At 31.0% G+C, this 17,802-nt stretch overlaps 1 protein-coding gene across 1 annotated transcript; it reads left to right on the top strand.

Moving 5' to 3' along the window:
- Window positions 1-9,147: 9,147 nt before the first annotated feature.
- LOC113219406 lies at window positions 9,148-16,355 on the top strand. Its single transcript, XM_026446277.1, has 5 exons — window positions 9,148-12,578; window positions 12,719-12,807; window positions 12,996-13,136; window positions 14,492-14,739; window positions 16,072-16,355. The coding sequence occupies exons 1-5, from the start codon at window positions 12,184-12,186 to the stop codon at window positions 16,249-16,251; spliced, it is 1,053 nt and encodes a 350-aa protein (XP_026302062.1). The 5' UTR covers window positions 9,148-12,183; the 3' UTR covers window positions 16,252-16,355.
- The last annotated feature ends 1,447 nt before the right edge of the window (window positions 16,356-17,802 follow it).

The following is a 17,802-nucleotide window of genomic DNA, read 5'->3' as shown; positions in this document are numbered from 1 at the left end:
ATTCATTCTCGGTAGAGTCAATGTTTTTCTCAAGAATAAGCCGATCCTGCACCACGTGAAGAGGTAATTATTTTTTCTTTGTTTTTTATTCTTCTATTGAAAGATAGAAACATTAGAATTTCAATTTTTAAATTTCAAATTTTTAATAAAAAATATCAATTATTGTTATTATTTTTAATATACAATATGTATATTTCAATTTTGATTATATTTGTAAAATATAATGTTCTACTTTTTGTTTAAAAAAATTTAATATAAGTATTAATTGAATTAGTAAAGAAAAGTATAAAAAAAATTTAACATAAATATAATTTAAATCAAAATAATATAAAAACATTTAAAAATCTTTAACATTTAAATGTTAAAACACAATAGTTTAATAAAACAATTAAATTTATCAAATTTACAATGTTAAATTCTTCTTTTATGTTCTTTTATATTCTTTTATATTCTTTTATATTTATTTACTTTTTATTTTGTTGAATTTACTTAATTATTATATTAAATTTCTTTTTTTGATGTTTTAATTCTTTTGAATTAATTAATTTCTTCTTCGTTGTTTCTTCTATGTTTTATTTTCATTTATTTTATTATTAATTTCTTTTATTTCATCAACTTCTATGTTATATTCCCTTTTTATGTTTTATTCATTATTATTCATTATTATTTATGAATTACAATATCAAATTCCTTTCTTATATGTTGCACTTTTGTTAGATTTACATAATTGTTATGTAAATTATGCAACATGTAAAAAAATTTAATGTTAAAATACATAAATAATAAATAAATATACAAACATAAGAAGATAATGTAAAATAAATATTCACTACTATAAAATAATAATAGATAGAAAAAAAATTAATATTAAAATTAAGGAAACACAAAAGTATTAAAACAAAAAAAAAAGTATTTAATTATTCTAGGTAAGAAATATTACCTAAATCCAGGTAATACAAAAACATTTAAATTAAACAATTAAATGCAAAAATTACAATGTTAAATTCATTTCCTATATGCAACTATGTTAGATTTAATTAATTATTATATTAAATTTTTTTTTTATATTTTTTTTCTAATTCAATTAATGCTAAATTCTTTTCTAAAGTTTTAATTCTTTTAAATTTTTAACTTCAAAAATCTTCTCTAATAATTTCAATCCTTTTTCACTTTCTAGAAATTAATTTTTATATTTTATTCTCTTCTTATATTTGTATATTTATTCATTATATATATATACATATATTTATTATTATAACATATAAAACATTATATATTAAATTTAATATTATATATATATAATATATATTACATAAATAATAAATAAAATGAATTAATAATAAATGAAACATATAATAAAGAAATTAGCTATTTTAAAATACAAAAAAATTGAAATATAATAAAAGAATTTAATTAATCTCAAAGTTAAAATAATCTAAAAAAAGTAAAATAAAAATAAAAAAAGAATTTAAGAGAAATATTATTTAAAAAAATGTTTAAACAAAACAATTAAATTTTGCAAATTTACATTATTAAATTTTTTTTATATTTGTTTTTTATAATTCAATTAACATTTATTAAAATTTTTTTTTGATATTTTAGATTTTTAATTAACTGTTATGTTAAATATTCCTTTTTTGTTTGAGATTTTTCTGTTTTAATAATTTTTATATTAGATTGTTTTTTTTTATTTTTTTAATATAATGATTTAAATTTATTTATTTAAAAATTAAATTGAACTTTTTATAATTATATTAAATTTAGTTACTTTTATATTATATTATACTATGTTACATTTTATAATTCTTTTATTCTTTCAATTGTTATGAATTTATTTAAGTTTTTTTGTTGAATTTCTTTTTTGTATTTTATTTATATATCAAAATTAATCAATCTTTATATTATATTTCTTTTTTATATTATAATCTGTTCTATTTAACTATTTTGTTAAATTAATAATTTTACTAATAATTTTATTATATTTCTAATAAGATATAAAAAATATATCTTTGCAAGATTTCAATGTTACAAATAACAACAATTAATATATATTATATAATATTTCAATTTTTCGCGCGGTTTTTAATTGAAGAAATATGTATCATGCGCCAGCCAATCAGAACGTTGCTTAATTCGAGACGCAGGAGGAATCAGTGCGCATCGTAATGCGCATCATAGTGCGCATGGCGTTAGTCTACAAGTGAAAATTGTGACAAGAGGACGGTTCATCGCAAATTCGGATTACGCAGTAAGTTATTTTATTCTTATTATTATCGAATTTATCAATTATTGTTAATTTAGTTTTCTAAATAATCCATTTAATGTAGTGAAGACGAAATTAATTAGTCTTTTGCGTTTTTTTCGTGTTTTTTCTTGTTCAGTTACATGTGCGTCATTAGTAGCATCGTGTATCGAAATATTTCGAGACAAAATTTGAAATCATCTATTGGTTTTTTCTAAATATAATTTTAAATACGTTTATTTTACGTTCTTCTTTATTTCTCATTATTTTAATCGTATTAAAATAAAAGAGATTTTTTAAGGTTCATTACAAATTCATTTCGTGAAATCGAATTATTGAAATGACGAAATATTTTTCGGAATGTATATTTTATGCGATGTCTCGCATATCTTTATGTAGTGTCGTATATTTATTGTTTACTTTTTTTGGTCTATCGTTTATATTTTGCTCGAGGCTAGAAACATTTCTTATGATATTTCGTTTCCAAGAAATTGGGTTCGTGTTCAAACATGTTTCGACTTGTCGAGCATCATTATCCCCTCTCCATCTTGTTATTCGATGCGCGAAGTCGAATCGCGCAGTAAAGTGACATTGTTCGTTGATTCGTCGTGGCAATTAGACGTTTGAAATTTTGTGAGACGTGTGTTATTACTTATTTAACTCTTATTTAGTGCGTAATATTTCAATATTATTTTTTTGTGTAGTTATTTTTTTATCGTTTGTGCGTTTTTATTTAATTAATACATCTTTATTCAATATTTTATTACTAGAATTGATGATTTATGGCTTTCATTTGGAGTTCCTCGTTCATCGTATAATTCAAGTGTCGAATTTAATAAGATTATGTAAATTTTTATTTGAATTAATCGTTATAATAATAATCTAATTTCATATATATAATTCCTTTATTTAGAAGTTTTGATTTTTTTTCTGTACAGGTTTAATTGGTAACATCATGATAGCTCTCAAAAGGCGGGAAAAATTCCAATATGGACGCCATGTCTTTCTCGATGACGTGTTAAATTTTCTAAATTTCGTATGTATAAATTTTTATTCTGTTTTATTGAATTATTAGTGATTGTTGGTAAGCAATTCGTAATAAAATTACGTTTTAATTAAAAGAAAGTGAAAAAATTAAAAATTTATGAGAAATTTTAATGATTTATCATTGGAAATTAAATTTTAAAATCTCATAACGAACATTTTATTAAATTTCAGATATTAATAAATAATTGGTAACATTTTTAAACATAATTCATAATGAATTAAAATAAAAAGATAGTATTTTCAAAACAAATGCTCGATAAGAAGAAGAAGAAAAAGATCAAAAAGATATTTTTTTTCTTCAATCATTTATCCCACCCCTCTATTAATTTAATATTAATTTCAGAAAATATTTGTGACCGCGCGCAATGCGGTTAATAGAATCAGTGTTTGTTTCGTTATAGTATTTAGAATATTTTTTAGAGCACAACAGCTCTGATTAAATTTAATTAGAATAATCAACGCGAAGATAGAATCAGTGTTTGTTCGCCGATTATAATTTATACGGACGCGTTATTAGTTTCTTATTTTTTATTTTTTTTTTATTTTAAATATTCGTTTTCGGTACAGAGTAGATTCAGTGCTTCTCTCAAGAGACTAAGGCGATCATCCACTATGCGAAGAGGTAAGAAAAATCATTAGATTATCATTTCTTAGATTTTAATTCTTTACATTAGAATTTCATACTTCTGTCATTATTAAAATTTATTAGAAACTTAATTTTTTTTATTAATTTTCAAGTTAAATATCGTTTTATTTTTTACTGTTTCAAAATTTTTATTTTATTAAATAACTTGTTACATTTTTAAGAAAAAAATTAGAATATAATATTTCACATTTTATTTTACAGATGCTGATGATGTTTATGAAAATTTTTCTTGACCTTTAATCTTAAAAAATATTTGTGACCACGTGCAATGTGGTTATTAGAATCAGTGTTCATCTCGTCATAGTATTTTGAATATTTTTTAGAGCACAATAGCTCTGATTAAATTTAATTAGAATAATCAAACGCGAAAGTAGAATCAGTGTTTGTTCGCCGATTATAATTTATACAGACGCGTTATTAGTTTCTTATTTTTTATTTTTTTTTTTACTTTATATATTCGTTTTCGGTACAGAGTAGATTCAGTGCTTCTCTCAAGAGACTAAGGCGATCATCCATCACGCGAAGAGGTAATTATCCTTTTATCTAAATTTTTATTTTTCTAAATAGAAGTTAAATAGAATTTTAATATCATTATTACATATTGCATATTTAATATTTTTCGTATTTCAATTTTTTCAAATCATCAGAATAATTTAAAACAGTGTTTCAAATTATATCATTTTGTCACAGATTTCTTCCGTCCTTCCAGCTGATGACAACCTTCTGGATGACTTCTGGGCTACAATAATAGTGAAGGCGTTCGTCGCATCGTATGGTGAGTCGCATGCTTTTCGGTTCCTCCGGTCACTCAACCATGTCGTAGGATGAAAGATCCGAATCGACACGAGTGATTGGTTGTATACGTAGAATTTTGCACGAGCACAGTGATCACGGATATATATATTTTATATACCCGTGAATAGTAACATTTACTTTCTCTGTATTTATTTATTAGTTCAGGCTAGGTCTTCTTGTACCTCGCGTTTTTAATTCTTAATTCGAACTTGATTATAGAAAGTTAAATCGTAATTTAAGTTGAAAAATATATTTAATATGGATATTTATAAATGCTTAATATCTAAATTAATATTCATATAATATTGAATTAAAATACGAATATTCGAATATGACATTAAATCATTTCATTTTTACTCTTGGTAATGTTTTTAACGTTTGAATTGCTTAATATTCAAGATAACATAGATATAATAATTTTATTCTATTTGTCTGTAATACTATGTGCAAGAAGACACTTCGCGACAGGTAGATTTTGAAATCAAAGCTACAACTTTTGCACACTTGTATTTTCTAAGATATGCTTTGACGAAGAAATCGCCTGAGGATATTTTCATTAACATTTAAACTTTGAATCAATATCTTCGTTCAGAATTGAATTTTAATCGTTTTTTTAATTGATATATTTCATTTTAATTAGTAATTCTTTTTATTGAATATTAAAATTTCAATAACTTATATTATTAAAAAGTAAAATATAAAATAGAGTCATTAAAACTTGAAATATAAAATGATTGTATAAAATGAAAGTTCATTAGCCCGTTAGATACAAATTATTCATATTTTTTTTTAGCTCAGGATTTTCAGGTTTAACCCCTTCCGTGTTCATTGCCAGGATCTCACTCACGTATCCAGGTATTACTTGGGTGAGAGAAAGGCACTGGGCATGATGATCCTAATTGATATGTTTATAAAAATTTCTCAGCGACTGATGATGCGTTAGTGTATCGTGCACGACGTATTTTCCACAAATGTGTGTGTGGTTAGGCTGTGGAATTGCGTCGTTTTAACTATTAGTTTATCAATAACTTTCAATTGTAGTTTCATTAGAATTATGAGAGCAATGTTGCATTCATTGCAGATTAAAAATTTATAATAATTAATCTCATTGTCAAATTAAAAAATAAAAATAGTGGCGATATTTCTTATCGATAATAAATGATGATTTCTTTAGAAAATTATGCTTCCAATTGTGTGAAAGTTTATATAATTAAATTATGTAAACATAAATATTATATATATATGGAGGTAGAAATTTTATTATTTTTTACGCAAAGGTCGCTAGCTTTCATCAGTCGATTTCAGGAAAATGGTACGTACAGTTAGAGTGTGAATGTAGTATGCCAAGCTCGGGTGTCGGAGGTGTCCCGGGACGCTTTCCCTAGTGTAGGCTTTTGCGCCCGAGTATTATGCGTGAGAATCGTTGAATGAGTGTGTTGGTATGCCTGTTTTGCCATTTTTTAAATATAGGGTTAGGTAGGATAGGTAGTATATTTCTGGTGTGTCTGTTAATTGTAAGTAGGTAGGGCCGGGCAGATTGTCACAGTCTCCGATCGGGTAGGCGCGTTTTCGTTCGTGACAATCTGTTTCAGGAAATAAAATTTGAAAAATCGAGAATGAAGCTGAGACGAGTAGTCATCATTGATGATTATTTGCCTCTGGCTTCGATCATCGGTTTTTCGAATTCCGCGATCGCGGTCGCGAGTTAAATTCGAAACGAACGTTGCACTCGAGATTCTGCACATGTACGGACAATGATCATTATAGATGATTGGTCGTCCATGTGCATCTAGATTCCGCGATTTAGTCTTTTTTTTTTTCTTTTTTTCTTTTCTTGTTTACGATTAGCGAATCTCGAGTCTAGATTTAAGTTTCAGCGGGCATCGCGCCCGAAGGAGGAAGACCGAAGAGGCCTCGACAAACTGTCACGAAGAGGGGCTGCAACGAATGGTTTCTCATCTTTTGGATCTGTTTTTGGGTCCAAAGGATGGGAAATCATTGTTACTATATTATCACTGTGCTCGTTTTAGTAATACGTAGTAAATGTTGTTGTGTTGTCTGGCCGATTTGCATGCCGGCCCATCGGATCCAGTCATCGTGGGCATCGCGATTTTTTTATTAGTGTTGCGATTGATTAAAAACGGATTGAATTAGTGTTGCGTTAAAATGATGATCGCGTTTGCTATAACGTTGCGTTTTAATGAAATCGCGATTGCTTTTAATTGCTTTGATTATGATTTAGTCTATTTTTTTTATTGTTTTTTTTTATTATTATTTAAATTTGAATTTATTTCATAGTGTTGCAATTGAATATTTGAAGTATTTTTGCATTTATAATAATAGTCAATTTTGTATTAATTTCATTTTAAAGTTTAGTTGATAAATGATCGCGTTGTTTAAATTAGTGTTGCGTTGATAAATGATCGCGTTGTTGAAATTAGTGTTGCGTTGATAAATGATCGCGTTTTTTATAGTAGCGTTGCGTTTAAAATTGCCCATATTTCTTCCATTTGGACCATGGAAGAACGTTTTTCTGCTGGATCATCTATTGCAATCAAAAGAATTGCACAAGGATGATTATACGACGGCAGCATATGATAGCTGCAAAATATTCCGCTATTAGTGTTGCGTATATAAATGTAATAAGAGTGCATAAATTAGTTTATTAGAATTTCGTAAATAATTGAAATATCTTATTGACGGTGTATTCTTTCGCGAGTCTTTATATTTTTTATTTTTTTTTTTTTTGTTGATCGAGGATTTGATTGCAAATATAATAAAGCACTCTTCGTGTTTTCTTTTGAGACTTTAGTATATTAGTGTTGCGAAAAGAATAGAGATATTTCACTCACGGTTTGTTCGGTTTACATTGAGTGAATAGTTATTATGGTAACCCTTCTGGTTACCTTTTTCGTCTTTTTCTTTTCAGCACCCCCATATTGAGAGCATTTGTTATTGAAAATACTATTAAAAGTATATTTTTTTTTTACCAATAAATGCTTTTATTTTAAAATTATAAATTGTTTTAATATAATTTAAATTTTTTCAAATTGATAATATTTCTTTTATGATTAATTGGAAAATATAAATTATTTTCTAATTAATTACAAATTCGATTATTTAATCCTATAGTTAAGTTTGTTACAGATATGAAACGAAGAAGAGGATAAGTGGAAAAAAAGATTAGAAGATAATGTTTGGTCTTCATTTGGTCTTCATTTGTAATTGTTATTAACTCTGTTATTAATTTTATTTTTGATTTTTTGTTATAGAGACTCTTCAGCTTTCAACGGAGTAGAGGAGAAGAATTTCTTTTTTCATTAAGTGAGAAATCTTTCATTTTTTAGATAGAATCGAAGAATTATTTAGCTTTGTGATAGGTCGGATTTATAAACATTTAGTGTTTGTCGTTTGTTCTTCCTTTTATTAAAACGTACCTTTCTCTTTCCTGATTCGAAGTTCCACGAAACAGTATTCCTAATTTCCAAGCATGATTGTAAATAGTTTGTGTCTAAACTTCCTCATTTTAAACATGGAAATCCCATTAAATCCCTTTAATATTTGATAGTTATGTGATTTAGTTCTGTATCCATTGTTGATATTTCCTTATTTCATTTTCCTTGCATTTTCTGTGGCACAACATGTGATTCATGTTGTACCATAAATTCCTAAAAAGTTTAATATCGATAATATTAATATTAAAATAGGTAGGCTTATGAAAAGAATCTTTTACATTTTCAATAGGCAAGATTTAATGAAAGTGTTCATTTCTTATGTTTAGTAAGGATAAGAAAAGAGTTTTTAGAATAGTTTTTAGAATAGGTTTAAAATATTTTAATGCTTTGTTGTTTCATCTCAACAACTGTTCTGTACAAGCACAAAAGATTATAAAAAAGCATTAAGTAAAACTCATTTAGAATGCATGCAGAATGAATGTTAATTATATAGATAAATCTAACATGTAGTTGTAGACAAATAGATATACAATTAATATAATAATAGGATAGAATGTGTAGGATAGTATTTTGTAGAAAGCTTATTTCGCTTATTTTCTTTTCATTTTCCTTTCCCCTTTCAACTATCATTTATTTTTCATTTTCCATGAAAATGTAAAATATTGATAGAATATCTCTTAATTCGAATTTCATATTCAAATCTATTCTTCACCATCGATTTTCTTTGTAACTTCATTTGTTGCTTATGCGCATTTTGCAAATGTATGTCGAAAGAGAAATTTTATTTATTTTTAAACAAATAATGCATGTTTAAAGATAAATAAATTTAAGGAATGTCGTGGTCAGAATGATTCTCTAATTTACAGATAAAACCAAGATAAAATTTTATTTAATATATAATAATATCATTGTACATTTAATGTCAATGATACAATTATATATTTTATAGAAAATAATATAAAAGCTAATTCTACTCTTCCTGTATACACATTTTATTAAATCGTTGATGGATAACGTTCTCGTTTCATTTTCTAAAATTATAAGATATATAATTTTTTTTTGAATGATTTAATTTCGATCACGTATTTAGATTACGTCATACTAGATGGCGTGAACGACTCTCTGGTTTTTTTCTTTGAGATTGTTATTTGAGAATATGTGACGGAAAGTCCCATAAGATGTCTCGTCTGTTCCATTTCGTCGTCGAAGAATCGAACTTGATCCCATCCCTACTAATGCCGTATCATCATCCTTGTCCAACCTATCGCGAACGAGCGATTCATGTAGCTGTCGTGTGAATCATTTGTTTCCCACGTTTCATCAGCCATCTCGATTCCAAGAAAATCACTGCCCGATATATATCGACCGATTCTCGAGGGTATGCGAAATTGGAATCGCAGATTCTGAACGCTTCCAACAATCCACATCTATCGTCTCTACCCCAATTTTTACGCGAAAGATGATTCAACCATGATTATCTCGTCGATTTAGATTAATTGGATGGTCAAAATTTACGTTAAGACTCGAGTAGTTGGACAGATCTTGAGATTCATTTTTACAATTTACATCCGCGAGACGATTTTATATCCTCGTCGAAAATTGAACTTTCCTCTCTCTTTAATTTATTATTATTAACAATCCTAATATCTGTTTCTTTTCGTTTCCGTATACGATATATCAATATCAAGGTATTGATAAATTTGCCGTTTGTAGAAATGCTTTTGGAAAGTTTTATTGGCAATTCAATTTTATTTAATTTTGGACGGAGAGACGAAGAATGCATCGATTGTCCCGTTGAATATATCATCCTATATAAAAGAAACGGATTCAATTACAATATAAATATAGCTTTGTTATCGAATTCATCGCACTTCATGCTGTATTCGGTCATTGACGAAATTTGTATACGTGTACATACGTGTGTAAATATATACATACACACGCGTGTACGTAAATGTACGTATTATAATCACACAAGACGGTCGAACAATTGAATCGGTGAATGATCGATTCGTCATAGTGGTGAATAAACCGTGAACACAACAGTGAGAGTTAAATCTTGTGTGAATGGGGGGAAAAAAATATGGGGAAAAAGTTTATTATTATCACTCGGATTACAAAAATTATTATTGGAATAAGTTTAAAAAGAAGAAGAAAAAAAAAAAATACCATAAATACAAATTAATTACGTTGCCACGCTTTCCCCTTTCCGTCGAAATTCAACGCGACTCACTTCACACGCATGAAACACGCTCTGACACGCTTTGAAACCGCCGCCTGTTGCGTATCGCGCGTGGAAAACAAAACAATATACGCCTGGCAATGCGATGCAATGCTTAGTATCAATTTGATTACATATATACATATATACATATACATATATAAAAATTAAAAGAAATATAATACAACATATATATATATATAATATTGTAATATTAAAAAGAACCGTTTATACTTCGATTCGTTTGTTCGAGTCGGGGAATCGGAGAAAAGGAAACCATTGGAATCAAACTTGGAGAGTAGAAGAACGATCGGCCTTTGTTCCCGCGCACGAAAAGGAAACGGTGCAAAACTACTAAGGATTGTAGCACGCGCCGGGAAAAAAGAGCAGCGAATCGCATCGATCCGTTCTTGTCTTGAGGGAAAAAAAACAAAACCGATCGCACTTCTGCCAAGATAGTCTCCGCCGTCGATAGTCTCTCTCTGAACGATCTTACGCTCTTGCGCTCCCCCTCGATCTTGCGCGAGTGTCACTTTAGCGTCGATACGGGAACGATCGGCGGGAAAGAAGAAAATTTCCCGCCCCAAATTTCCCGGGAGTAAAATTTGACGGGAGTTATTACGTTACTGTTGTTTGGACGATAATATACATCGATCGATAATAACTCCAAACTTCAAAACTGTCGGGAGGGTGGGAGGGAGAAAAAATGCCGCGCAATTTGTCGGAGGCCGACAGGAAGAAGAATCAGTTCGATAAGGAGGAGAGGGTGCATCTGTTGGCCATTATGAAGCAGTACGCCCCTTTGCTCGACAAGAGCGCGTCAACGTTGACGCGTAAAAAGATTTGGACGACGATCGAGGACGAGTTCAAGAAGGCGGGATTCACCCGAAAGACGTCCGCCCAATTGAAGAAATATTGGCAGAACTACAAGTATCATTGCAAGAAGGCGACAGCGTTCAGAAAGGTATTTCCTTACTCCTTCCCCCTCCCTCCCTCCTCCTCTCCACCCTCTTTTTTTTCTTTCCCTCGTCAATTAAAAATAAATTATTATTTCACCGCTTCCGCCAAAAATTATTCGCCAATCGAATCTGTTCTGTTGATGATCGTTTATCGCGTTTGTTATCGTATCAGCCAGATTATTTTTATTTTTTTTAACTTTCGAAAGTTGTATAATTACGAAATCGTCGATCTCTCTCTTTCTTCGTTTAATCGGCGTCTTTTTTTTTTTTAATAAATTAAATTAAAACCTTCCTCGTTTCGTGGGAAATTTTTCTTCTACGAAATAAATTAATCTAACAACGAATTTACTTACGAATTTCTTTTCTCTCGCTCTTTCATAATTGACAAACTATGACTCTTGACATAAATATGCTAATGAATTGTAGGAGAATAAAAAGTACATAGAGTCGGAGGTGGCCGAGCCGCTCGAGTGGAATCGATACCAGGTTTTCGTAGAGAACCGTTCCCCGGCCAAATTTTCGGACGTTCCCGGTGTGGTTCGATCGTTGAACGAACGCCCGTCGAAATCCCCGATCGAATCAGGGTGCCGTTTCGGTGAAACGTACGAGGACGATAAAGAGTCATCTAGGAAATTGAACACGTCGGATGCTTTCGTTGGTATATTCTTTCTTTTCCCTCCCTCCTTTTCCTTCCTTCCCTGCTCTCCTAATTTTCGCGAGATTGATAGAGAGAAATTTCACCAAAGTGTGGAGTCTGAAAAATACGGAGTGCAACAAAATGAACCATTGGCAAATTTTAAGATCTGTCCCGGGTGAAAATGGAACGGAACGACGACGGGACGGGTTCGATCGATTGCAAGATGGAGGAGGCGAATAATTTAGAGAGCGGGACTGTGGAGGAGGATTGTTTGGAGGAGAAGAAAGAGATCTTCGTGAACGAGAGTCGCCTGCTACCGCCCTCGTCCTCCTCCTCCTCGTCGTCCTCGGCCAACACAACCGATTGCAAAGCCACGTCGAATCGTATCGTCGTCTCGAACGCACAGATTTCGAACAACAGCGTCACAGTGTCCGTGATATATCCTGAGAACAATAACGCCTACCTTCCCACGAGCACGGTGGAAGGGGCGCTCGAAGTGCATTCCAAGTGCGGTGGAACAATGAGAAGGACAGGTATACAAAACACCCGTTTGGCCCTTTATTCCGCGCCGATGATGTTTTAAACAAAGGGACGAACTTGCTCTCTCGAATTTTTTTTTTTTTACCGTCTCAAAAGAGACGGTCTTTTTCTTTCTTCGTTTCATCCTGCTGAATATCTTTCTTTATCGCTTTTACAACAATCGGTTGTTATGTAAGGATTGGTCAATTCTTGAGACAAAGATGCAAGAAAAGTTTGCTATGTATGGAAGATTTAGGTTTATTTGTTGAGTTTATGAGAGATTTAAGTTTTTGGGAGAAAGAAATGTGATTTAAATTATTTATAACTTGATAAGTAAGCTTCGATATTTTCATGCTTTTTAGAATTCTTCTTCAAAGATAAACGATTCGATTAAAATATCTATTATTATTAAAATCGGAATTAATCTTATTGCGAATTTCGGCGTGGCACTTATTTTTTATATATTTTTGGCAGACGCTCTATGGAACGAGAGGTCGCAGAAATCCACTTGCGCAAATTCGGCAAAAGTGCATGGTACGAACGCTGCCCACGTGACAGGATTCGGTTATCGCGATGTAATGGAGCGCAGTGGGGATCGTGTGCGTTTAAACGAAAGTAAGATGGAATGAAACGAACAGGCAAAAGTCTAAAATTATTATGTACGGGATGATTAGTGATTCGTGGTACAAATGAGATGGAGAAGATTCTTGAACTCTCAAGAAATATCATTGAAAAATATTCAAGCTTGATTTTCTCCTTATTTTAATTTTAAAATCTTCTCTTTGTGTCATGAATTTACGAATCAGTCTGTATATATAACAACAATTATTTAACATTCTTGATAAAATTTTAGTACGTGATTTGTGCAGAGTGTTTGGGCCGAGTAGAAAGGAAATTTAAAAGGTGATTCTAGAGGCTAGAGCAAACAGAAAAGTTGGTATGCAAAAAGTTGAAGCTTATTTATCCAAGTTTGTAGGCTTTGTTTAATCTTGCTCTAGATAAAATGGAGATGGAGAGAGACTTGAAAAGTAAGTTTGAATGGACTCAATCATTTTTGCACATCAACTTTTGCGTTTGCTTTGATCTTTAGAGTCGACTCTTAAATTTAAATTTTTCTGTTCGTTTATTACACATCCTTTCAAGTGATATTATTAACATAAATATAAATTTGTTTATATATATTTTTTTATTAGTATAAAGTATTAAGTTTAAACTTCTTTTTTTTCACATCTTCCTGCCAATTTTCTTCATTTTTCCAAATTTCATCAATATCGAACTGCTCCTTGATTAAGAGTAAATGGTCATCTTGCAAAGTTTTCAAAAGAAAAAAAGAACTTTTAACTCTCTCTTCCAGCAAATTTCTTGTCTTTTCGAATTAAAAAGTTCATTCGATCTTGATTTTCCATATTTCCAATTTGTCATTTAAAATATTTCACTGTAAAGGAATAAATAACTGCAATTCCTTTCATTTAACTTTTTATAGTAAGGATATAGTACAGGAAAAGAAATTTTTTAATTTCTAATAGCAATCTTTCTTTTCATATTCTTCGTTATAAACATTGAAAACTTTTGTTTTTATATATCTTCGAATTTTTAAAACGACGTTATTTAATTTAATACACTTCCAATCGTTTCGAATTTATTACGCTTTAAAAAGTTCTAGAAATCTATCGCAAGACTTTTAACTTCGATTTCTTCAGATTGTGCCAATTTGCACGATCTATTTCTTTATGACTTCTAACCTTTAAGATCCTTTCCCTTTACGATTCTATTACAAGAAACATTATAGAAAAACTCTATCCAAAACTATCCAAAAGTTTTCCATCATATCAAAGACGATTGGAAATCTCTTATTCCAATAAATTGAACAACATAAACGATACGCGGATAAAAGAACGAAATTAATTGCAAAGATAAAAATGATAATTTCGATAAATATCAAACGGGAGGGCGAGTGAATTAATTGTTCGAAATACGACATACATTTGCAGACAGCGAGGAATGCGATTCGTTCGAGTGTAACGCGAACGAGGAGAAACAGATCGGGGAATTCCCGAAGGAGGATTTCGTTGCGACAGAGAGCGACGAGAACGAGGGGGGCGCGGTCAAAGCAAGAAACTCTGGACCTAGGAACGATCGTTTCGAATCAAGGGGCTACGTCTTTCTAACGGATTATCGTAATCGGCTGAAGCATAGGTTGCTGTTGCAGCAGCTGGAAGTAAGTTGGTCGAGAGAGGTTCTTGTTAGGAAATAAGGTGACCATGTACGTCGTCCCCTTACTGCTTTAAAGAGAAGAAATCACATTGGCGGTCATAAATTCGATCATTTTTCTCTTCAGAGGATCATTGTTTCGATTGTACCACACTTTTTTTTTTAAAAAAGTCTTACCCTTTGAAATTAACCCTACATTTCTAATATTAACCATCGCGTGAAAGCAAGTTTCGAGAATTTGTGAACAGTTTTTGTTATTATTTTTTTTCCAGCTGCATTCAATCCGTTCAATTAAACTCGGTTTGAATAACGAATCTGATTTCGTAATAATTTAGCGTCGAGGTGTGTAAAACGATGAGCTGACATTTGTTAGAAAAAACAAGTTGAAAAAGTGTGAATGAAAAATTATAGAGATAACAAAACGATTAAATCAAGATGCATTTAATAAATGTTGTGAAGTAGAAGCACGTAAGTAGGTTGAGTCGCCTACTTGACAGCACAACATCTGATCGGCAACTGATCGGTAAATGATCGGCATATTCACAACTGTCGTCCATTTAACAGCATGTCAGCTGCATAACATGCACTTTCAATTGTTTACACGTTAGCCAAGGCATCGTACGTGTTTCGTAATAAGATGAAAGATAAACATTCGTGCGAGCAGAATTCGTTTAGATCGAATAATTGCAAAAATTCGATCGAAAAATGCTCGATAATTTTTTTATTATTGCTTATTGTTTATCTCGAGCGTCTATGAATTTTGGATCGAAACACTGAAAATAATTTTTCCTGTAATTGAAACTCCAATTTTTGAACGCACGTGCCTTTAGAAATTTCAAAAAGATCCAAAAAACGAAACGCTTTATCTTACTTTCATAATCGAGAATATCTCTTACAAGTAGATATACTGTGATAAGAGCAATTATTATTACACAATTATTCATCTCTCTAATTAAATAAACTTGAAATCAGATCGAATGAATCACGAGAATTCGAGAGAAATTCAAAATTGTATGGTCACTTTATCTCTTACAAGTAGATACTGTGATAAGAGCAATTATTATTACACAATTATTCATCTCTCTAATTAAATAAATTTGGAATCAGATCGAATGAATCACGAGAATTCGAGAGAAATTCAAAATTGTATGGTCACTTTATCTCTTACAAGTAGATATACTGTGATAAGAGCAATTATTATTACACAATTATTCATCTCTCTAATTAAATAAACTTGGAATCAGATCGAATGAATCAGAATTTGAGAGAAATTCAAAATTGTATGGTCACCTTATTAAAAAAAAAAGAAAACGTAAGAAACAAAGATCGTTGGTTGCAGACAGAGGAGAAACGGTTGAAAATAAAGATTGCCGAGATGGCGATCCAAGAGGTGCAGCTGAGGATAAAAGCGTTGAGCGAGGACATGCGACGGACCGAGGAATTGCACCGATTGCACTTGGTGCGCGCGGCGGCCGGGGATGCAAGCGTTCGGGTGGGCGAGTTTCCGAACAATTCCTGAAAAAAGAAAAAAAAAAGAAAAAAGAAAGAAAAAAAGAAAGAAGAAAAGACGATAAGAAGGAGAAGGAGAGAAGAAGGGGGGGACACGCTCTTCTCACGTGTGCTTCAAATTATTTTTATTAATCACCATCATTATCGTGTGTCATTAACGATGTCGTCGTTATTTTAGAAAAAACGCATGGGACCATAATACAAAATAACAATGCGCTTAGATTTTTGGTAACCGAGCAACGTTATTTTTTTTTCTTTTTTTTTTCTTTTTTTTTTTTTTTTACAATCGCGATATTCTTCTCGCTTCGCCTGTTCTTTTTTTTTTTTTTTTTTTTTTTTTTCCGTCATCCGTCGTTAATTATTATTTATAACTCGAGAGATCGAGACGGCAACACACACCGTCGGGAATAATTAGAGATCGCGTTGACAAGATCAATTACATTATTATTATTATTATTATTATTTGTATTATTATTATTATTATTATTATTATTTGCTTCTTCGATCCGTTTAATCTCTCTGCCTCGCCTATATAAATATTTCTCTACTCACCGCAGTCGCGATCATCTCAAAACCCGTCCATTATTTGTAATTTGCCAATCTTGCCCGTCTTTCGTTCCCCTGCCTCTCAACTGCTTGTGTAACTAGCGATTTTCCTTGTATTTAGTGATTGTTAATAATTATCACAGAAAGTTCGTAAAACAATGATCTTTGAGTTACATGTTGATTACGTGTAGCCTCGTTTTGTAAGTAAGTTTTTCTCTTTTTTCTTTTTCTTTTCTTTTCTTTTCTTTTCGCGTGTAAGTATATACGCGAGTGTGGGTGTATAGTCTGTTCTTCTGTCTGTTTCTCCTGCGTGTGTGTGTGTGTGTGTGTGTGCGACTCGGTGTCATATCGGTGTAAATAATGTATACGTGTATCTATCGAAAATCGTCTCTTTTTTTTTCGCTATCTTTCTTTCGCGTGTTTTATTTCTCTCTTTCCGGTTTTTTTTCTCCCCGTTCACTTTTTTTTTTTTTTTCGAGAGAGAATTTCACCGTACGCGTTTCCCTAGACGGAAAAGTTTCTGTCACGTTGCTGTAAGTAGAGTAACAATAGATTAGCGTTTAGTACATAACTAACGGTAATAGCGATACGAGTATAACGGCACGCATTGGAATAGCCCCTTTAACTTTGCAGCATTTAAAAATATTAAGTGTGTAACGCTATAGTAGAATAGTTTCTTTCAATCGTAAAGGAGAGAAGAAGTTGATTTTCTTTTATTTATGGGATCGTCGGTACGAGTGTGAGAGAGAGGGAGAGAGAGAGAGAGGAAGAGAGAGAGAGGGAGACAAAGAGCAGAGACAAAAAGGGGACCGATCGATAGTCAAAGAAACGCTCGAGGGATCTTTTTCATTTTTTTCGCGTAAGTGCTGTTTTCTCTCTTTCTCTCTCTCTCTTTCGTAGAGAAAATTCCATTTTTTCGTTTCGATGCAACTGGAAAAAATTCGTGTCGTTTCCCAAACCAAGGGCAGAACGTTGTAAACCTTATAAAGCCGTTTTGATTGTCGCGATTATGTTG

The sequence above is a fragment of the Apis mellifera genome, linkage group LG1 (assembly GCF_003254395.2).
Source record: "Apis mellifera strain DH4 linkage group LG1, Amel_HAv3.1, whole genome shotgun sequence".
Classification (NCBI taxonomy): domain Eukaryota; kingdom Metazoa; phylum Arthropoda; class Insecta; order Hymenoptera; family Apidae; genus Apis; species Apis mellifera.
This window is presented reverse-complemented; position numbering and strand designations above follow the sequence as displayed.

What these genes read in the sequence shown, in the direction of transcription:
- LOC113219406 (XM_026446277.1), top strand. Translation starts at nt 12,184, where the DNA reads ATGGAACGGAACGACGACGGGACGGGTTCGATCGATTGCAAGATGGAG. An exon ending in CTTTATTCCGCGCCGATGAT is followed by an intron (nt 12,579 to 12,718) that starts GTTTTAAACAAA and finishes TTGTTATGTAAG; the next exon opens with GATTGGTCAATTCTTGAGAC. An exon ending in TGAGTTTATGAGAGATTTAA is followed by an intron (nt 12,808 to 12,995) that starts GTTTTTGGGAGA and finishes TATTTTTGGCAG; the next exon opens with ACGCTCTATGGAACGAGAGG.